This window comes from Eumetopias jubatus, unplaced genomic scaffold, assembly GCF_037043125.1.
Source record: "Eumetopias jubatus isolate StellerSeaLion01/CBP00866 unplaced genomic scaffold, mEumJub1_p1.0 scaffold_3, whole genome shotgun sequence".
Classification (NCBI taxonomy): Eukaryota; Metazoa; Chordata; class Mammalia; order Carnivora; family Otariidae; genus Eumetopias; species Eumetopias jubatus.
Window position 1 is genome coordinate 96240641 of NW_028274809.1, and position 22811 is coordinate 96263451.

The window sequence follows — 22811 nt, forward strand, 5'->3', positions numbered from 1 at the left end:
GTGCGCGCAGGCAGGGGAAGGAGGGCTGCTCAAGGCAAACGCGCGGGTCAGAGCAGGGTCCTCACTACACCCCGCCCACCCTGCCGCAGCTGAAGCCAAGCCTGGTCTTGAACCAGGGGCTTCTCGGAGAAAAACAAAAAGACGCAGCTGCACCGGCCACCCCAGAGAGCCTGCAGGTGTGCAACTTTGCCAGGCGCACGCGAGCACGTCCCCCTCCAGCCAGCCGCCCCCGGCTCGGGGCTCCCGCTGCCAGCCTCGCGGCAACCTCAGCCGAGTGGGCAGCCCCGGGGGGCGCAGGGCCCAGCTGAGCACGCAGTCTTTCGACCCCACTTCGCAGGTCCCGCAGTCAGCGCCCGGCCAGTCCCCGCGGCACCTGCTGCGCCCTCCTCGCGCTTTCCCAATCCCCAGCCTCCCAACCTCGGGAAACTACACTCTCCCTCTCCCCCTGGCGTCCCTGTCCTGGGGACGTGCGGAGGCGGGAGACGATGGCGATAGGAAGGGGGTGGGGACGTGAAAAGACGGTCCCAGCCTTCCTCGCCCGCCACCCCCACCCCAACTCGGCAGCCGTCACGTGGTGCCTGGAGTGGGAGGTGGGGAGAAGAGGCGAGACTTTTTTGGGTGCTCCGTGCTCGCCAGTAGTTCCTCCAGTTCTCAGCCGCCAACTCCGGAGACGCCGCGCTCTGCCCGGGAGCGCCAGCGGGAGGAGCGGCGACCCGCAGCCGGGAGCCCGGGCACGGGCGATGCTGGCGCCGCCGGCGGCACCTGCAGCTCCTTTTGGCGGCGGCGGTGGCCTCGGCGGCAGGAGCGCGGGCCCAAGCAGCCTCGGCAGCCACAGCCGCTGCGGCCCGGGCAGCCTCCGCCGCGGTCGCCGCCTCTGATGCGCCTGCCCTCTCCCGGCTCCGCGTTCCGGGAGGATGTGGGTCCTCGGCATCGCAGCAACTTTTTGCGGATTGTTCTTGCTTCAAGGTAAGAAAACGAAAAGGCCAGCAGCCCCGCCAGGCGCGCACACCCCATCTACCCGCCCGCCCCTTCGCCCCCCCCCCCCGGGCACCCACCTCCGGGCCCGCGCTGCGCAGGGGTTGCCCAGCGGGAGTTTGGCGGCGGCCACTGGTACTGGTGCCCAGGGGCGCTAGATGGGAAAGTCTCCAAGTCCCGCGCTGCAGGAGGAGAGGCGGGAGCGGCGGATTTGCGGGACTCGAGCTGCAGATGCTCGGGCTTGCGCGGTTGGGAGAGGAAGCAGAGGTGGGGAGGAGGGAGGGTCTGAGCGGTGCTGGGGCCTCGCGGAGGGAGAGGGGGCGATGAAGCCCCCGACCCCAACAAGTTACCAGGCGTTTCCAGGAACCGGTGGGAGTGGCGCCGCCGACAGGTGAGCGGCGCGCTGGGCAGCCTGTGGCCGGGGCGCTCCGGAGCTGGGTTGCCGCGCTTAGAGCGCAATCAATGTGGAGATGGGAGAAAGCGCGGGGTCCGGGGCTTGTCTGTCCGGGAGCATGGGGAGTTAGGTCTAGACAGGAGCTCCTAGATCCGAGCAGAGCAGCCAGGCTGGGGCGATGAGAAGTGCGAAAATGTCTCACTCCTCCCAGGTAAGCGAACGGCTCTCGAACGAGCGCTGCAGAGCCGGGACTCCGACCGGGGACCCTAGCCAAACGGTTGCCCTGAAAGCCAGGAAGAAATGGTTGTTGTGTCGCGGCTCAGGGTGCGCGCGCGCACACAGACACACACACACACACGCCCCTTGTACACGCTGTGGTCCCCTCTGCTGCTGCGGGGACTGTCCCGAAGGAAGGCCGGGGACTCGCGGCGCTTCAGCACTTGGCGCCCGGCACTGCCTCCTGGGTTCCTGGGTGGTCGCGTTAAGGAGCCTCGGAGCCACAGCACAGGAACGCTGACGACAAATTAAAAAGGCGTCTGCGAATGCAATCGCGAATGGTGCCAAAATAGTAATTAAGTAATTTGTAACCAATTAACAATTAGGCAGATCCTGTGCTGTAGATTGGAGCTGAAGCTTGTCTCTGGAGCTACTTGTGTACCCGTCCTTTCAACTTCCGTGGGGGAAAGGCCAGGCGCGCTGTAGGACGGGCGCTTTATTTCTGGAGCATTTGGTCCAGGGGTCTCAGGCAGAATTCAACTGAATCCTGCGGGACCCTCGGTGTCCGCGCCGCCCCCTGCCGGCTTCAGCCACAGCCGCCTTACGTGGAGACCCCCGGGTCGCCGAGCCCAAGAACGCCAGGGATCGGAATCCCTGGCTGGCTGGGGCCGAGGAGGGTCGCGGTTTCCGGTGTGGTCTCTGTGGGGGCTGGATCTGACCCCGACTGCGTCTGTCGCCCCAGGCTTTGCGCTGCAAATCCAGTGTTATCAGTGTGAAGAATTCCAGCTGAACAACGACTGCTCCTCCCCCGAGTTCATCGTGAATTGCACGGTCAATGTTCAAGACATGTGTCAGAAAGAAGTGATGGAGCAAAGTGCAGGTAAGAACCCGGTAGCCCCCACCCCTCTCCAGCCTCAGCCAGGGGTAGGAGTTGGAGGTGGGGGGGGGGGGCATTACATTACAGGAAAAGGGACTGACTTTGATTTAATGCACACACACTGGTTATCACAGATTTACAGTGCTGGCAAAATGAAGAGTTCCAAGTTACTTTAATCTCATTAGAGTTAATTACCAGGGCTTCTCCCCAAGGGACTCAGGAGGGACATGCATTTAAATTAGTGGCTCTTCTCTTTTTATTTACTCCCCTCACCTCCCTCTGCTAAAAGCTGACCAGGAGGCTGGAAAATATATGGATAACCAGCTCTGCTTGGGCAACTAGACAGTAGCCTGTGAGCAATGTCAGCCTGAAATATGAAGCCACTTGAAGTTCCCAGAGGTCAGAGCTTGAAAAATGTGTTTTGTCATAGAGCCACACCATATTTCTTAGAAGAACACTACAGGATCTTTATTTAATTTCAGAGCTACTGCATCAAATTCCGGGCACCAATTGCCAAGATTGTTCAAAGGAATGTAGTTCCCAGCCCCACAAGCTTAGCTGCTGGCTGGCTGATGAGAGGTGCTGGGCTCTATGCAGAGAAGGGGGTCTTGGGAGAGCAAACCTCACTTACTCCAGCTGACCAGAGTCTTCTCCCTGACCTGCACCTCCCCAGCCCCTCCCAATAGTCTTACCAGACATCAGAGTCCCCTACAAGTGCACCTGAAACTTGGGGGAAATGGGTGGAACTCTAGCTTCAGTTCCAAGGTCAAACCCATCAAGGGAGACCTTGCCCTTTTCAGGATAATAAAAATAGGGGCAATAGCATCATGTGGTGACTGATGTGGATTGAACCCAAGTGCTTCCTCCCCCTTGAGTTTGCTGAACTGTGGGGCCCACAGAGCTTTTGGTTGAAGGGATTAAATCTGTGAAGTGATTCTCTTAATCCACTAGCAAATGAATGGCTCCAGTTTTCAAGGCAGCATCTTGGAAAAGTAGTTTCTTGTCAGGGAGGGGCCTGGACATGCCCTGTTGCCAAGCACAGGGATATTGGAGGAGCAGAGAGTCAGCTCATCACTGTGCCATGATGCGGTGTGCTTGCGCGGTTTTAAAAGCTGTTCCTTATAGGTCATTGGGCGTGGTTTCTTTCCACCAAAATCGCTCTTTGGGGAAGTCTGAGACCGAATTGCTCTCAAGAATAACTTGTCCCAAGAAAAGCAGCACACGTTGTTTTGTCATTTGTCCTGGGATTCGGGCTATTACAAGAGCCAAACAAAATTTAGTGACGATACTGTAGCTAAGATTGACAGCTATGATTTTGATGAGTTGTTTCTTTTTTCCTTGTGTTTCATTCCTGAGCATTTTACCTGAGCAAAAGTTTGCCTTCTTACCAGAGGAACTGCTGTGACTTCAGTTGGAATCATTCTGAACTCTTTAGTGTTTTTTGTTTTTGTTTTCAAATATTTGCAGCTTTCTTCCAGGCGGTAGTTTAGAGCCAGAAAAAAATAAGGATAAACTGTGGACACATTAGGAACTTCCTCGGGATCCTCTAGGCCACTGCTTATCTGGGTATCATGTTTTATCCTCTGGGATATGGTTGAGACAAGGAGAGGAAAAGATATGAACCAAACTACAGCCAAATGAGGTGTCCTTTTTCAGAGAGAGATTTCTTCCTCTCTAGAAGTGTATGTAAGATAAATACCACACACTCCATTTTCCAAGTGCTGTTTTTCTTCTTGCTTTATTCTCTCCTCCAAATAATGTAAAAAAGGCAGAGCACGCATTATAATGCCGATCCTATCTATGGGAACGTTTAGCACCCAGTCTCTAAGCGCCAGGCCTGAAGTTGCTCTTCACTGGATCACGATGGGCACCTTCTCTCCAAACTAGGCTCCTCCAGCCATATGTCAGAGGCCAGAGGGTGGACAGTGAGTGAAATAATAAAGCAACCCCAATTGTGAAGTCTGAAAAACAGAAACAGTTGATGGACTCCAAGGAAAGTCCTATTAGAAGGGGAGGGACACACCTTCTAAGCCTGAATTCAGTAGAAGTCAGCCAAATGCACATTCCTGCGTCAGAAGAACAGTGCCTGGGGTGTGCTACTCCCAAGGCACTTCCATTTTCATCCCCATGCAGTGGTGAGACCAGTCAATGTAAGTGACTCTTAACCCTCTTCGTGCTGGCAGGGATGGGAGAGCCAAACTAAGATTTGACCAGACGTGACCACAGGCAGTGCAGTCATCACAGTCGTAAGGGTGTGCATGCCCTGCGTGGCAGGTCCTTTCTTGGGTGCTCTCTGTGGAGCAGCTCATGAAATCTGGTAGTCTTCTTTTGCACCCCTTATTCCCCCAGGCCTCAATCCCCCAGCAATTAATTCTGTAGGGGTAGTTTTTCCACTCTAGGGAAAAAAAAAAGTCACACCTGTTACATGCTACTATTAAGAACCAAAGTCAGAATTATTTTCATTGGATCAGTAACCTATTGTTCTGAGAATCTTAGTGCATTAGATCTGAAAGGGCCCAGTGACTCAGAGTTAAGGGTGCAGATCAGAATCATCCTGGAAGTTTTGTTGCGATCCACATGCCTCCCCTCACCCTTGAAGAAGAAAGCCAGTTCACTAAGTCTGTGAAGTACTCTGCGTGGGTCCTTTCGAAGCTCCCCAAGTGACTCTGGGGTGCCCTGAAACTGGACTGACTTTTTTGGGTTCTAGAGGAGGGAGACCAGGGCCAGAAAAGTTACACACCTGGTCCACATCCACCAGCTGATATTACCAAGAGGCACCCGCTTTCCTGAGCCAGCACCTTATATAGTAAAACCTGCCACCAGGTTTGCCTGAAAAGAGAATTCAGGCAGAGTGCTAAAGATTTAGATGGTCTTCATGTCCAGCATATTCACTTTAAAGGCTTAGTGAACTGGGTGATTGGACAGGCCACGAAATGGATATTAAATGAGTATGAGAACCAGCCAGTAGGGTTTTTGAAGCCTAGTGCTATATGGACTGGCATTTTTCATAGGTCTAGGAAAAGCATGGTTTTAACAGACTAAGAGATTTTAATGAACCAAGCAAGTTTGACATTAAGCAGTGATGAAAGGCATTCTCTTTCCAAAAAAATACCAGCGATGCAGTACGCTCAGGCCTTTAGTTAGTCCTTTCTGGATTAAGTCTGCACACTCAGCGCTTATGAATTTTGAGGCAGGTACATTTAATTTTCAATTGGGAAGTACATTTAAAATTAACCTTTACCTATTCCCCAGAGTGGCATTCCTATCAGGTGCGGAGATTATTTCCCCCTGCTCTTTTTCCCCTTGGTCATTTCTGGAGTAATAAGGCACTGGGCTCTGGGGAAGGGAAGCCTTCTGTCATTGTACTTACTAATTGATTATTTAAATGTTTGCATAACAGATGACTTGTTCTCACAAGTTTTGCTCTTAATGAGTTAGCTTCTACTTACCAGCACCCTTGATAATGACATTTCTTTTGCTCTTGCTTATCACGGCACTCCTAAAAATATTTCAAATATTCTCATTTCAGAATAGAAGCTCCCCCCATATGAATTTTTAAACCAGGATATAAAGAATGTGAATTTGCATTTGTTTGACAGTGCAATCTTGTAATTAGAGTTTTTCCTCTTGACTAGATACAGTGAAAGGGGCATAATTTAATTTTTATAGACTAGCCAATTTCTGCCCTAAGTAAAATATCGCTCTGTCAGTGAGCAAAATGTTACAGGTTCTCCTAAACCTTATTTAAAAGTTAAATGCAGTATATTGAGAGAAAGTTCATGGTCTGAATCAGTAACCTAATCGATCTCTTCACCCATCCTTTGCAACATGCATTAATCTATTTGTCTGTTTTGCAATACAAGGGTTACTGATTTATATGCCACGTTGTATCTACGTTATGGCTGTATAAGTAATGGCTGTTTTCCTTTTGGATTAGTTAGTTGCCCATTAAGTTGGGCAGGGATGGTTCCATGCCTTGGATAGGTTAATTTTATGCCTTATTTCTTATGAGCTAAATAAGGGATAGCAAGTGATGACCTGATGTCCCCAGAACAGTCAGTCATCCACGGTGAGGCTATGGTTAGCTTCCCATTTGCACTATCTTTTCTTGTGTGTATGCACTGCTGAATTTCACCACAATTTAAAATAATAGGCTCTAGTTTGTCCTTGGGGTAGACTTGGCAGGAAGCAGGGTTAGTTCTGCTAATCAATATTATTATAGCACAGTTCCTTTATACATGGATTCATTTATTTAACGTGCACATATGCATGTGTGTGCACCCAGATACACACACAGTGGCATATCCACGTATGTGTGTAGCTTTTTACATTTTTGCCTATATTCGTTTGCATGTGCACCTATAAGATTCATGTCAGAAAAATAAAAATGTTGAGCCTTCCTCCTTTACAGACATTCAGATCATAACTTACTTAATCTATCTTCTACTGTAGGCACAAAGACATTTTCTAACGTTTTTTCCCAGAACAGTTTCGTTAAGAGCACCAGTAGTAGCTGATGATCTTCCAACGTCCCCCGTCTGCCCCATATCTTTTTTTCTCCTACCTCTTCTCTCCTGTCATCTCCTGGATCCCACCTACAGTCCTTACTTTCTCACCCTTAAATCCATTTTGAATCCATCACACGTGCTACGGACTGTCCTCTTAGAACGAAGCGAAGAAACAAGTCCAAAACAAATCACCCTATTTGAATTTTGCTAAGGAGACCCCCCCCCCCGGTTGCAAAACTTTAAAATCAAAAAGATTCGGATGCCAAGAAAGATATCCTCAGATGTTAACACAGCCCTGCTCTAAAGGTTTCCGTGTCCAACTCGATCAAGCTGTGAATTACACAGGAAAAGATTCCGTGCAGTGCATGTCAGTATCACCACCTCCATTCCAGCAGGCCACTAAAAGAACACCTCTCTCTTCGGGGCGAGACATTTTGCCAGTTTGTTCAGTTAGCCCTCAAGAAGCATCCATCTTTTTCAGGTGGCAGGCAGAGCTGGCTGCTGAGGAAGTATTCGGAGAGTAAATATCAGGTGTCATGAGTCCCTTGGACTCCCCAGTAAGTGAAGCATTTGTTTATGTTAACTTTCCAGCTGAACAAGCAGCCAGTGTGGACCTCCCATCTCCGTAGATAGAATGTTTGAAGATTGATCCAGCAGTCCCATAACACTAATTCCTCCCACTACAATTTCATGAAAGCTTCCATCATTGATGGTTTTCCTAATGAGTTTAAACAGAGAGGCTTCAAAGCTGGGGAGATTTCCCAAGTGAAAAATGGAACAGAGTATGAAAACAAAACACACCGTTTCCTTTGAACTTTGGAAAGGAACTCTTCCCTTATATATTCCGGAAACAAAAAGGGTCTGGATCTGCAGCCTGCTTCCTCCCTTTCTCCCTCTCTCTCCACCCTTGCTTTCTTTCCTTCTTGCCTGCCTTCCGCCCTCTTTCTCTCTCCCCTCCATCCCTTCCTCTCACTCTTTCTCCCCCACTTTCTTTTTTCTTTCAAACTTCTAGAATGATTGAATGACTTAGGTTCTAATGCCCAAATCTGGCAAAGGTTTATTCGCACGCTATGCAGAAAGACCCCAACCTGTTTTTAGTACTTGAGTGAGAAGGGCACTCAGCTCCGTTGGTAGAGAGAGCGCCCATGTTCCTGGCTCCCCGCACTTGGTAACTTTAAAGAAGTTACTTAATGTCCCACAGGCTGAGCTTCCTTCCCTGCAAAATGTAGAAATAGGCTACCTGTTTTCTGGTGAGACACAAGACAGTGAGAAATGCTGTCCGCATAACCACCTTTAGGAATCAATCCTAAAAGGAGAAACCTGCCAGAATGCTCACCAGGAGTTGATGCATCTACTATCTGTACCTGCCTCTGAGGACTGGCCCAGGTATCTTAGCCTAGGTTACTTTGCACACAGTTTCCTCAGACTGAGAGAGTCCTTGAATGTAACCTTGAACTCCTTCCAGTAGGATTCTCATAATTAGCCTAAAAGGTTCACAGTGAGATAACATCCTAACTTGATAGTTGGTAAATCTGAGATGCAGAGAGGTTGAGCAATCTGCTTAAGACCACACAGCCACTGGGACTGAAATTCAAGTCCTCTCCCTTCCCTAGAATTCTTTCCATTATTATAATGCCATCTTTTTTTGCGTTCTTTAATAACAATTTTTGAGATATAATCTAGGTTCCATAAAATTCACCCTCTTAAAGTGTACAGTTCAGTGGTTTTTAATATATTCAGAGTTGTAAGTATAGTCTAATTCCAGATATTTAATTCCAAAACATTTTCATCACCCCAAAAAGAAACCTTGTGCCTGTTAGCAGTCACTAATCTGGGCACCACTAATCTACTTTCTGTCTCTATGGATTTGCCTATTCTGGACATTTCATATAGATGGAACCATGGAATATGTGGCCCTTTGTGACTGGCTTCTTTTGCTTAGGGTAATATTTTTTTAAAATTCATCCATTTCACATCTCATTTTGAGATGTCTTCCTTTCTGCTCGTTCAGGGGCCTGAAGGGAAAGCTCAGGTTTGGAAAAATGCCTATATTACAGAGGGGATGAGAATGGGGTGGGAATGGGGTGTGCTTGTGAACTTGAAACTCCATGGACTGATTGGCCAGTTTGCTGAGCCGAACTAAAAAACCTGTGCCAAGAGCAAGTCATTCCAGCGAGTGGTAGGGCAAAGGAGTGCCCGTTCATCAAGCATCGATGGGCCAAGCCCTGGGCTTTCCATCCACTGCCATCTATTAAAGACTTAATCTGCTTCTCCAGGAGCGGATCTTAAATTGGTTGATGTTAACCACAAGAATCCTCAGGCACCTGGATGAGCTATTCCTACTGCCCGGAGCTCGCTCTTCGATGCTAGCTGCCCGTCCCAACACCTGGCATCACTGATAGGCCAGGGATCTCAGGAATCGTGCACCTTGTGGGCTAGAAGAGATCTTAGTTTATCACTTTACAGAGGAGAAGAAAGTAGTTTTCTTCCCTGAGGCCTTAAACATCTTGAGCAGTCCATTTCTTTTTCTTCCCTTGAGAAAGCTTGAGGGTAGAGCTGGTTGAGACTTATTCTGGGGAGGGATTTTGATGAAGGAGATGGGATTCTGGCATGATTAGGTCATCCACAACCAATACTCGGGGAGCATGGGCAAGTCTGGCCTTTTTCTCCCCAACCAAATCACTTATTACAGCTTCTGTGGAAGCAGAATTATGTACTCCTTTAAAAGTGGGAAATCTCTTTTTTTTCTCTGTTATTCCCTCAAAAACTAAGCTGGATTCTTCCTTACCCACAGTTTTCATTGTGGTGGAAGTCATGGTATTTTGGGGAGAGGAGAATCGGGCTGGTTGATGAACAATATCTTTCCTCTCCTGGGCATTCTACAAAAGGCCTTGTCTATAATTTAGGAGCTTCAACCAAATCTGTGATGAATCAGTCAGCAAATAAACCAAAGAATGATGACAGATGCCATGAATTCTTTCTCTCCAGGTAAACTTTGTGGCCACATTGTGATTCAGGAGCTGTTTTCACAGGCCAGAGCCCCAGGGCATGTTCTCTTACTAATACTTTGCTCCCAGTCTTCCTATTGCCTCCACCGGGGTACAAAGCAAAGCAGGAGATGAACTGAATTAAGTGCTTCAGATAAGGTGAAACCACAGAGAGCTTCTAATAAATTGCTTTTTTAAAGGAATGCATTTAAATAGAACAAAGCAGTGATGGTTCACGACATTGATGTCGAGCTTTATGACTTTGCAAACCATGAGAGAGGGATCCAGATGCAAAAGTGATGAAGTGTTGTATTATTTTAAGGAAGTTGTGATACTTGGTCCAGTGCATTTCATTTCTCACTGGACATGGACAATAGCTTTTTATGTTTTTCTATTTCTTGGACTTGTTGGCGGGAGCAGAGGCATGATTGGAGACAGTGCCAGAGGCGGGTGGCACCAGGCGCGCAGCACGTGGCGCTCCGCCCACTGTGGCCCGTGCGTGCAGTGCTGGGCATGAATACGAACGTGCAGAGCAGTTTACAATGCCCTCCGCTGGGGCTTCTTCAAAGAGCATCTGCGGAAGCAGGTGTATTCAGTGACACCGGGCTGTGGGTTTTATGCACTGTTTTATTGCTTATGCAAAATCTAGCAAACCACTTGGGCCTCCTGTAACTTCAGAGAATCTGTTCAGAAATAACAAGAGGCCGGGCAGGTTGACTAGTTTTCCACCCAGTGAAGACATCCAGACTGGGAGTGCAAAGAGATCCGGGCTTCAAAGCCAACCCGGATTCTTGGGAGAATTTCCACGGCCCTCCGAGGGAAAGGCAGCCGGTGGGTGGAGGCACACCTGGAGAGTGAAGAGTTAGCTAACTTTCTCTGAAAGGTCAAACAGCTTTCTACTCAGCCTGTCACTTGCTGTTGGAAGGGAGGAAAGAATAAAGCAAGGCAGAAGCAGACGTTTTACATAAGTGGATTAAGATCTAGAGAGACTCAACCAAGCCCTGTAGAAACTGGATCTGGGTGGAAAAGCCAGCCAGGGCTCCTGCTTACATGTGGCTGTGGAGAAGCATTTGAGACTTGACCTTCCTCGTGTAGGTGAAGACCGGAGATGACACAAGGATCTTCTGACAATTTTATCTTTGTTCAGCGTTCTGTAGCTAGCAGTTTGCCTGGCACCAGAACCTTTCTGTGTTTTAAAGCATCTTTTCCTAATCCAACTGAACTATAGCTTTATGCTCTAGAGCCATTCATGGTTTTCATTTCTGGATACAAGTCTCCTGAAAGGACGCTGTGCTCATCAACCTTGCTTACTTTCCCCCACCTTCCTCCTCCTCCTCCTCTCTCTCTCTCTCACACACACACAAACACACACACTTAGACTTGCTCACAGGTATGCAGACACGCAATAAATATTTGCTGAATGAATGTACTTGAACAAATCAAGTTTCAAGCAAAACCAGATAAATTGATTGGCATTTAAGAAATATTAGACCAGAAATGAAGGAGCTTAAATCTCTAGCATAAGAAGAAAACTAGAGCAAAGGTAGCTTTAATATACCGTTTGCTTTTCAGTTAGACTAGAAAAAGCCAACTGATGCCTATTTGTCACAGTTGTCATTTAAGGAACAACTCTAAAGTGTAATACACCCCAGTTTTTCTAGTTTGTCAGCTCGCTTTCAAGGCCCATCTAGCTGTGCCCTGCACAGGAGTATACACCTCCACCTATAACATCCAGCTAGCTTGGTAGTCCAGCCAGCAGGGGACAGGACACCACCTAGCCAATCCGGTCAGCTGGAGGTTTATGTTATTTGGAACTCGGTGCACCGCGGAGATCTGTCTTGGTTGTGAAATTCCTAAGGGAGAAAGTACCCCCCCTCCCCCACACAGTCACATGCCTGTACTCCCCCAGCAGACCTCTGCCCCCCACCTGCAGGCCTCTCTCACACAGGGGATGCAGCTTGAAATACAAATGGGTATGCTCCCCCAGAGAGAAGCCATCCAGAAGACTTTGAGCCAGGGGACATACTTCTAAATGAGTTAGTCTGGGAAAACTAAACCACAGAGGGAAGCAGGGATATGGAAAAAAGACCATGTTTTTGCTCTCCTGCTGTCTCACACTTACACTATTACACTGAGCTCTAGAGCCAACTAATTATATTGTTGCCCTGTTTATTGAATGTCATTAATAGCCTTGTCATGAAACCTGAGTGCCATTCTCAAAGAAGCTCTGGCTGGAACAGCTCCCAGGCCTCAAGAAGCACTGAGCTTTCCCCCCATTAAGACTAATGGTACACGCTTCAACAGGGAACAAACAGCCATCACTGCCCGTAGATTCATGTGTACTCTGGCCTGCACTCCAGCCCTCACCTTCTGGGTCCCTTAACAATGCTTTTGGCGGCAAGTAACAAGGACCGAAGCCATAAAGACGTTAGTTGTTTACCCAACAAGGTAGCCCAGCCATCGTTGGTCCTGGGGTGGTTCCTACTGCTTAGTGTGCCATCAAAGCCAGCTTCTCTCCATCTGCCTTCTCACTTTCTAAGCATGTTGGCTTTCTGCTCTAAGACTTGTTGCCTCTTGGTCACAAGGTGGCTGCTGTGTTCAAGTTAAAGGGAAGTATAGCATCAGGAGCTTTGATCTTCGGCTTTTCCTTTTAATAAGAAAAAGAAAGCTCTCCCGAAGGTCCCCAAGAGAATCCTGCTTATTTTCCATTGGTCAGAATGGGGTCTCAGGGCCACTACTTGCTGTAAGGAAGATGGCATGGTAGGTTTAGGTGGTCAGCTGTAGTGTCTGCCAAATCACCTTTTGAGGAAACCATGCACAAAATTGGAAAATCCACGCACAGTGCCTCTAGGAGCCCCTGGAGAAAGAACAGGGATAATTCCCTCTCCTCAACATCACCTTCTCTTTTGCCTAAACTGAACACTGAAATGCACTGTCAAAGGACCTTCATCCTAAATCACTGTCACATCTTGGAAAGGGAAAGAAATGCATACACAAGTGTCCTGAAGTTTAATTCAAGATGTCTGTGACATTCCAGAATTTGGGTTCACTGAATGCTGAGATGTGAGAGTATAATTACGTGTTAGTGCGAGGATATTTTGTACGGAAGAGAATGCCATGTTCTGGCAACAGGTACAAGGGGCAGTTTGGGTTAAAGACTTAGACGTTCTTGGCTCATTCCATCTGGAGCCATTATGCCACCAGCGACACTCTTTTTCCTTCATTTGGGTGAATTTTTGTGCAAGAAACTGATGATTCAAGTTTATGTCCCTCTGTGTTAATCTTACCCTTTCAGAACAATAATCGGAAGGACTTCAAGGTTTAAAATGCAGGAGCACAGTTTCATAAATAACTGAAGGGCACTGTTAATACTGAGATAATAAGTCATAAATATCTAGTCTCTCAATCCCCCATGGCAAACAGAGGAACAAAGACACCAGCTGAGGGAAAGCAAGTGACTGTGCAGAAACCTTCCTGGCTCAGAAAGTTATAAACGATCAGACAAGTCCAAATCTAATGTGAAGCCAAAGTAAAACCAACAATTGGCATCATATATTATGGGTTGGTTCCTTGCTTGCTGTAATTAAGTTGGCATCAGTGGTTAACAGCCTTGAAAATTAAACTCAACAGAACTTTTGAAAAGGGTAATCAAAGGCTTCTGAATAATGAAGTTAACACATCCCTGTTATAAGGAAAAAGAATGTTCTTGCGGCATCTTGTTTCATATCTATTTTGTGGTAGTGATGGTGGTTTTAACAGACACGCTGATTTTCACCCTCGGGGTCACTGCAGCTCCTTCCCATTACTGTCACTTTCCAGTCCTCCCAGCACAGCTGGGAGGGACATGGCGTCAATATGCATGTGCAGTGTAGAACTTGGCACTTGCCTTGTTTTTGTTTTTTGGGGTTTTTTTTGTTTTGTTTGTTTTTTTGGCCTTTTGAAATAGGTTGTTTAGCATTCTTGTTTGGTTTCTGTGGCCATCTGTAGCGCAAATGGAGGGGTTTCTTTGGCTTTTTAAAATATTCACGTTCATGGCACAGGGGAAGCACTTAAGAGCCAGAACACAAAATTGTCCAGAAAAGAACTACCTTCTGGGTTTTCTTCTTTCTTTATGCTTGATAAGCGGTGCCCATCATGGCAGTAATGAGGCACAAATATAGATAAGCCTCCTCTTCCTGAGATGTTCCCATTAGAATGCAGACAGTGTCAAAATTCCTCACATGGTGTTCTTTAAGAGAAAAAAATATATACTTGGGAACAGATCGAAGATCTTTTTTCTCACAGTTTCAGAGCTCAGTGAAAATGCATATAGTTCATTCCAATTACCCGTTTCCAAGCATTTTTCTTTGAGGAGTTGTTCCTTGTTCTGCATAGAATATTTATTGTGATGTAATCATAACTCTGGTGCAGTAAGTGTTGGTTATTTTTCGAGTAGGGGAAGATTAGTCTCACTCCCAGACGGGCATTCATACAAGTAGCAGTTTGCCATATAGGTTGACTTTAAAACTAAATTGTACAACGTGGGGTGAAAGTAATGGACTATTAAAGGCCCTATTTAGAAATGTCCATCTTTGTACCAGCGAACAGAGCAGATGCAAAGGAAACTTTTGGAAAAGATAAATGCACGACTGGTCCGTAAAGAGAAAGGAACACATGCTTTATGCCTCCATTGAATTGCTCTTGGGGCAGAGGCTAAAGTGAGAAAACTAGGAAAATAGCTTATTTTAAAAATATACTTAGAGCCAGTAGGTCATAACAGAAGTGGAGTCCCATACTCTTTGGGTCGGCTCCGATTTGCATGTGTATCTGTCTGCGTGTATTTGGAGGTAGACTGGAGCATAGTGTTCTACATCCTCTTTTTAGTCCTGGTACAGCTCAACTCAACCAGCAAAAACAATGTTAAATAGTTATTGTTTATGATATCCAAAGTCTAGAGGCTACTTGGAATACAGATTAGTTGGAAAATGCCTCCCAACTTCAGAATCATGGCTATAGAATTCAGTTCTAGGACACCGTGCAGACTGGGGCATATGAACCTGGTGGGGTCTAGAGCGTGCCTGATGGTTATCAGCCTTTCTTCTTACCCAGGTTCTGAGAAAATTGAGAAATTAAACAAGGAACAGGGCAAAAATGTACCATAGTAACTGAGAAAGATAAGTTGAAGGGAATATCTGTGGGGTGAGTGTCAAATGGGCTTCCAAATGAGCTGGTCTATCCAGTCTGTAAAGGCCAAAGAGGGGAAGATTCTTGTCCTGATGAGCATGGCAGAACACCTATTTGCTTTAATCCATTCACTCCCAAGAAGGAAAAGAAGACAAATGGACAATGTGTGTCTGCTTTATTCTTCCCACATTTACCCATCAGGCATGTCATTCCTTTGAGGATGAGGGAATAGTAGTCGAGAGAGGCCAGGAGTTACACTGAGTTCTTTTCATCTGGAAGGAAACAGATTGGCAAAAACATTCCCCTAGTAATCTTCCTTCAAGCCTACAGCCCTGCCCCACCCCACCCCCCGAAAAATGGTCCTTTCAGGATTCTCCAAGGTCTTTGAGGTAAGAGTGAAGTAGTGTGGGGCTGCATCTGTCACATACATACTGGTCATCAGCATGGGCAATGGCCAGGTGTGTTTCACTGAAGTGTGTGTTTGGATAGTACATAAAAAAATGATACAGACTTGGCCCTCAATCATACTAATGTCTTCTATTAAAACTTTTTATTTTGAAATAAGTTAGGACTTACAGAAAAGCTGCAAAATGGTGCAGAATTTCCGTATACCCTTCACCCAGCATTCGCTAATGTTAATAACTTGCATAATAACCATAGTACAGTGACCAAACCTAAGAAATGAACATTGATGCGACACCCTTAACTGAACAATGGTTTGTAGGTGGATTTCACCAGTTTTCCCGTTTTCTGTTCCAGGATCCTATCTGGAATCACACATTGCATTTCACTGTCATGCCTCCTTCGTCTCTGCTAATCTCCAACAATTCCTCATCCTTTCTTTGTCTTTTGTGATGCTGACACTTTTGAAGAGGACTGGTCAGCTTTTTGTACACTGTCGCTCAATTTGGGTTGGTCTGATGTGTTCTCAAGGTCAGGTGGTGGTTACAAGAATATTCAGAAGTGACGTGCTATCACTTTTCAGTGAATTCTATCAAGAGGTGTGTGATTCAGCATGTCTTATTACTAATGATGTTAACTTTGATCCCTTAAGATGGTGCCCACTGGGCTTCTCCACAGTACAGTGACTGTTTTTCCCTTTGTAATTAATATATTACTTGAAGGAAATTCTTTGAAACTATACCAATATCCTGTTTCTCCTCAAACTTTGCTCAATAATTTCAGCACCTGTCGGTGTATCTCTCCTGCACCAATCATTACTGTGGTGTTCTAATCATAATTTCTATTTCTCTCATTCCTTCTGCATTAGAATCCTTCTGTAAGGTAGAGCTGTCCCTTCTCCTCCAAATATTTATTTCCTCATTTACTTAGTTGTATATAGGTGTATACAGATGGATATTTACTTCATTCTATGGGTTCTAATCCAGTACTGTTTATTTTGTTGCTCAGATTTTTCTAGCTGTCCCCTGGGAGGTTGACCTCTGTGTCCTTTGAACATGCCCCACCCTTTTTTGAACACTTCCCTCTATTTGGCACCACAAGATAAGACACTCCAACTCATCTTAGATTTTCCCTCCCTCAGCCCTGTTTATTTATCACCCCTCTGTGGTAGTTGTGTTTTTTAAGTTAAAAACAAAACACCTCAAGTCAGGGAAGTTAATGTTTCTTAGGCACACATCATGGGCTGGCACAGTCCTGGGTGTTTTTCAGGCATTGTCCTCTTAATCTTCACATTTTAGTCTGTTGGATAGGTATACCTTGCTCCCTCTTCAAAAGTATAAACAGGCTTAGAGAAGTTGTAGAGAAGTTCAGTGCGTGACCTCAGTGGTAATTCTAGTCTAGGTCATTTGGACTCCAGGGTCACTGTATTTTCCACTGTGTAAAGAATTATTCAGAAGCAAAATGAAAGATGGATATTATCTATGTCAGCTTGCTCCACCTGGTCTGCAAATGAGAAGATCAAGACTTCTTCAAGACCCAGAACCTAATGGAAGAAATCAGTGGTAGCCCCTGATCTTGCACCAACACTAGTATTTCTTTACATCTAACACTGTGAGTAATTCTCGGGTGACTTTCATTGGTAAAATGACTAACAATTTGAGTTCATTATTGAAACTGTCTTCCCTTGCTTTATGATCAAATACAATTTCCCATAGGGGAAAAAAATAAATATTTAAAAAATAAAATAAAATAAAAAAAACAATTTCCCATTGGGTTTGCCAGCAACTGTGAGTTCCCACTCATTTTGGAGCCTAAGGGATCATTTTAGATAGGTCAAGAAATAATGCATCAGAAAATAGAACAACAACAACCAAAACCGTGAACAGGAGTCCCTCATACTACCGAATGCCTTCTTAATAAGTAGTGTTGCCACTTTAACTTCCAAATTATCTCTTTGGCAACATAAATTCACTTGAAAATGGTGTTTTGGAAAGAAACAAAATCATTATTTTTTTTTCCTTTCCAAGTATGATGTTTTTAAGAAGACTTAGAAAATCATTAAATTCCTGAAAGTACATCTAGAAAAGCATAATTAAGCTCAGAGGGGAAACAAGTTACCGCATCAATATTTATACTGTGCCTTAAGAGGCACTGTTGCTTCTCCAAAGCAGAAAATAAGGGGCAACAATGGAGCCCAAGTAATAACTCTGGATCTCCCGTGGTCAAATTAAGGACATCACACGAGACAAGACCCGCTGAAGTGAACTAGGCTTCTTACACAGACGAGGGGGTTTCTGGGTCTATCACAGACACTGAAGAAACAACCCAGGAACCTGGGACAGAGCAAGTCAGAGAGTTGACTCCTAGAGACAGTTGCACAGATACACAACCTCAGGGGCAGAGCCTGCTCTGCTTTTCCTGCAGGGTTTTGGCTGTAAGTATAACAGAACCATAAGACACCTAAATGCTAGTTTGGATCAAGCTGCCTCCTGCCATAATGGAAGCAGCGTTCTTGGCAGTAGCTCTGACTTTGCCCTTTTCCCCTTTCTTGCCTTCAAGCTGTGCCCGTCTTCTATTAGGATATAGCCCCTGCTCGCTGCTCCCACCGCAGGGTTGGTCTGTGCTCTGAAGAATGGACTTTCTACAGAGACTGTTCAGTGAAGCAGCATTTTAAAATATGGACATGAGATTCTGCAAAGAGTCTAAAACTAGCAAAGGCCTTTGGTAGAGTAGCCTTGGCACACCCGGGACCCAGGGAGATCCTTTCTGACATTCTTCAAAAAGCCGATGTTCCAAACTCATGGTAGCATCTCTGGTAGAACTGGAGAGGAAAGACTGACCAGATGGGAAGGATAGGTTTCATTATGTAAAGGTGACTGGATTTTGATAGAATAGAGTAGAGGTGAGCAAACTATGGCTGCTGGGCCAAATCTGGCCCAATACGTATGTTATGAACTGAACTGTGTCTACCCCCCCAAAAAAAATTTACAGCTTGAAGCCCTGACCCTAAATGTGACTCTAGTTGGAGGTGGGGACTTTGAGAATAATTGGGGTTAGACAGGCCTGAGGGTAAGGCTTCCAATGGGATTGGCCTCCTCGTGGGAGAAGGAGAGATACCAGAACCCTCTGTACACACATGGGAAGGGCTCCATTAGGTCACAGCTGCCTATAAGCCAAGAAAGTGTTCTTCCCAGAAACTAAATTTGCCAGCACCTTGATCTTAGCCTTCTAGCCTCCAAAACTGTGAGAAGATCTCTGTTGTGTAGGCCATGCAATCTGGGCTATTTTATTGTGACAGCCTAAATGGACTAATGTGGCCTATTTCTGTAAAGGAAATGTTATAGGAACACAGCCACGCCCATATGCCACATATTGTCTTTGGCATCCTCCATGATGAAATATCAGAACCGAGTAGTTGTGATGGAGACTATCTGGCCTCAAAGACCAAACCGTTTACTACCTAGCCTGTCACAGAAGAAGTTGGCCAACTCCTCTGTAGAAACTTACCATATACACTGTCGGTTGTGAACGGAAAAAGCCACCCCAGTGGAATACGATAAGGCCAAAGGGAGGAAACCACCCTAGTGGGCAGTGCTCAAATCAGCACTGGCCTGATCACCTCCAGAAGTCTTGGTCTTCTAAGAGGGTCATTTCACACATGAGCGAAATGGTTGACTGTGAACTTTCCCACCATCAGTAGTTGAGGTCTTTGGAGGGCAGGCCCACGGGGGGAGCCTGTCCTCTAACGAGGCTGTTAGGACAGATCAGTCGCGACAGGGAGGTAGAAATGGACCAGATGTGGTCAAGGACAAGCGTGGAAAGCAGTGAAGAAGAAACTGGCGCTGCTTCTCCCTTCTCCATGGCTGTGGATTGTCCGGGGTGTCACAGCCTCGGCTGTGCAGGGCAGAGCGGGAGTCGGGCTGTAAAGCTGAACGAAATCTTTGCTGGTAGTGAAAGCCTTCTCCCCCTGGATAAATTGTTTTGTGCATTTAGAGCCTACATGTGCCCGCTCTGTGGCCAAAGTGGCGATTTGGAAGTTGAGACCACCTGTGTCAGAATCCTCTACACATTGACGCGTGAGAACCACTGCCTGTGCAGTTTTCACCTACTGGAGGTCTAGAACGATTCCCCTCTGGACAATGGGTGCATGTTAACAACAGGCCCCTTAGTGAAAAGGGCAGGAAAGAACCTTGATGGAGAGTTTGGGCCGAAGGGGTGGCACCATACCAGGGATTCAGTGCGTGAAAAGTCTTTGTGCCTGTGGGGCCACCCTCAAGGTCAGCCTAGAGACTTCTGGATCAGAATGCCAGCCTGGGAGCCATGTTGTAACGCTCAGCGATGTTGCATTGCAAAGCCCAGACCTCTTCTGGGCTGACGTCCAGCCAAGTTGTTCCAGGTGCCTTTTATTCTGCCGGCTCAGTCTGTGGTGACCCAGCTGTATTCCGGGCAGGCAGAAAGAGCTAGACTCATGCAAAGAGAAAACACCATCTTTCTTCTTCCCCCTGTGTAATCAATAATTCAACCCTGTAAAGCAAGCCCGATGCCTGATGGAGTGCTTGCTGCAAAGAAGAAGACAGGGGCCATCTAGCATCCACATCAACTTCTAACACTTCTTTCTTTCTCCCTCCTGCCCCAGCTGCTGGCCTGCCCTTGGTTTTTCTTCATCTGAATGCAAACTGAGCGTGTTGGCTAAAATGGGACCCATATACAGTCCCAAGAGGAATGGAGACAGAATGGGAAAAGCTGTGGGGGGGAGTACAGTGGGAATAGAGTACGTGGCACCAGGGGGACAGACGAGGGTCCACACCACTGCAGCCACCAGACAGCCCTCCTGGGCCTTGGGGCTTCCCCGAACCTCAGGCAGGTGTGGGGGGGGAGGGGGGAGGAGCCAGTCATTTTAAATGTGGGAGCAGACCACTAATGACTAAAGTCACTGTCCCCTCTGAGTGCTGTACCATGGAGTGCGTAAATTCAGTAAGTGGCTACTTCTGTGAATTAAGGGTATGAATTAGAAAATGCCCCACGGACAGATTAACAGTAAAAATAGTAGCAACAGCAAACACTTGGATAGCAGCTACTTTGTGCCAGGCACTTTTTCCAAGTGCCCTCACTTGGAAAGATCGTTTCCAGAGTCTGTTAAACAGGGGAGACACATGATGATACTGAAATGTTTTCATATCATCTGTTTGGACGCATTTCATTCCCACTCTACATTTAATTCCAGTGTGCAGGGCACAGATGATCAAATTCCTTTTTCCTTGTTCTCACGTTTTATGTCTTCAGCATAACTCTCGAAAGCATAATTCCCTCCAAAATCTAATTTCACTGGTCCCAGGGAGTAGATACAATTCTACAGTGGACTGAATTCCCCTGGAAGTAACCCTCATTATTTACCTGCCTTTCATTCCTCTGCATGCCTATCATTCACATCCTAAATAAGGTGGATTAATACAAATGAGTTCCTCCGGGAGAACAATTTGTGATATTTTTAAAGCCAACATAGCCACCCATCTAAATCCAAGAGTCCCCCAGGAGGCCATCCCCCCCACAAAGACTTAAAGCGGATTAAAGTGTTAAATGCTGGGTGTCGCGATTACTTTGGTGATAGTGGGTGGTGTGTTCCACAAGAACACTTGTGGTCCGCAGCACAGAACTGTGAGAAATGACTCGGCATTGGCAGCACAGGTCTCCGTGGCCCTGCAGGGTGGAATGGCTGGGAGCTGGCCCATGCTGGGATTAGCCCCGCCTCGTGTGATGGACAGCACTTCACCTCCCTGCCAAGCCTGCCAGCCCTGCGTCTGAATCCCCATTACCAAGGCTTTGCCTTTCACAGCCCTGCCTGTTGGAACCAAGGCCTGCAGCTTCGTGTAAACCTCTGTTACCCAGGCCCCAGCAGCCTAGGAATAAACTTTTGGTGGCTACTAGTCAGAAGCGTACCCACTATCACGGGACCTCCGGGCCCACCTTTAAATGATCCTTTCTTCTTCTGTGTTCTCCCTTCCCATTCTTCATTCCCCCTTATTCAGTATTTTTTGAACCTTTCTGAGTCAGGCATTGCTCTAATTGCTGGAGCTGGCGTCTATTAATAAAGCTATAGTGGTAAAAATATGTCGGGTATTGGAGGTGATTAAAAGAGAAGTCAAGTAGGGAAGGGGCATGCGACAGCTGTTTGGGGAAGTCTCCAGAAGGTGTCTCACCGCTGCTTAGACACTGCCTTCTCTGGCAGTGGGTGGCTGCCGAGGGCTGTAGGGCAGCCACAAAGGTGGAGGGAAACCATACCCTGCCCACCATGCTGCTGAAGCCACACACAGCCGTGGCCCCATTGGCCGCACCTGCCTGAGGTTCCGGGGAAGCCCCAAGGCCCAGGAGGGCTTTCTGGTGGCTGCAGTGGTGTGGACCCTCGTCTGTCCCCCTGGTGCCACGTGCTCTATTCCCACTGTACAACATTCAGATATCATAAATCACGAGTGCTTCCTGACTGAGGCCTTTCTTAAAGGGACAACCACTGCTCAGCGGAGGCCATCTGGACCTCTCTTTCCCATACATAAACTCACACACTCCGTTTTGTACACACACACCTACAGACGCACCCCAAGAGCACATACTGTATTGCTTTGTGGATTTTTTCTTACATAAAGGGTCTATGTATAAAATTTGGAAATTCATTTTTCTACTTATTGAGAACCACAGAAGTGTATGGAGTGATTCAATCAGTAAATTGAGCCAGATGAGTAGAGAACTCTGCATGTGTCTTTCTTTCTTTTTTTTTTTTTTTTAAGATTTTATTTATTTGTCAGAGAGGGAGAGCGGCAGGCAGAGGGAGAAGCAGGCTCCCCGTGGAGCAGGGAGCCCATGGGACTCGATCCCAGGACCCTGAGACCATGACCTGAGCTGAAGGCAGATGCTTAACCGCCTGAGCCACCCAGGTGTCCTGTGCACGTGCCTTTCAACTGCTATTTAATATCCCATAGTATAAATGCCCCCTTTTCCAGTTGAGGGTGAGAACGTGTGTTTTGTTTAGAAGAGTGGAAACTGAGAAGTGGAACTGATGGATTTGTACATTTCAAATTAGTATAGGTCCTTCCACGTGGTCGTTCTGCCAATTTCTACTCCACCAGCAACCACGGGAGGGCACGTTCCAGTTTGCTTGCAGTATCTTCTCTCTTGGGCCCAGATCCAAGCTCCTGGAGACTGGGTTCAAGGGAAAATGGAAAGAAGGATAGACATGAGTACCCCTGCCCAGTGACCCTGAGATTTGGGTTTGAAGCCAGGTCTCCATGATGCTTTTC

General features: G+C 46.8%; 2 protein-coding genes across 2 annotated transcripts in view; one reads left to right on the forward strand and one right to left on the reverse strand.

Annotated features, from left to right (window-relative positions):
* The first annotated feature begins 846 nt into the window (after positions 1–846).
* The window catches only part of LYPD1 (LY6/PLAUR domain containing 1), a 50285-nt gene continuing 28320 nt past the window's right edge, over positions 847–22811 (forward strand). Inside the window, exons 1-2 of the mRNA XM_028101232.2 lie at positions 847–966; positions 2328–2465. Of these exons, the coding sequence (XP_027957033.1) occupies positions 915–966; positions 2328–2465 (190 nt within the window). The 5' untranslated portion in view covers positions 847–914. The remainder of the gene's footprint in view (positions 967–2327; positions 2466–22811) is intronic.
* GPR39 (G protein-coupled receptor 39) overlaps positions 22323–22811 on the reverse strand; it is a 227325-nt gene continuing 226836 nt past the window's right edge. Inside the window, exon 3 of the mRNA XM_028101231.2 lies at positions 22323–22713. The gene's annotated coding sequence lies outside the window, so the exon portion shown is untranslated. The remainder of the gene's footprint in view (positions 22714–22811) is intronic.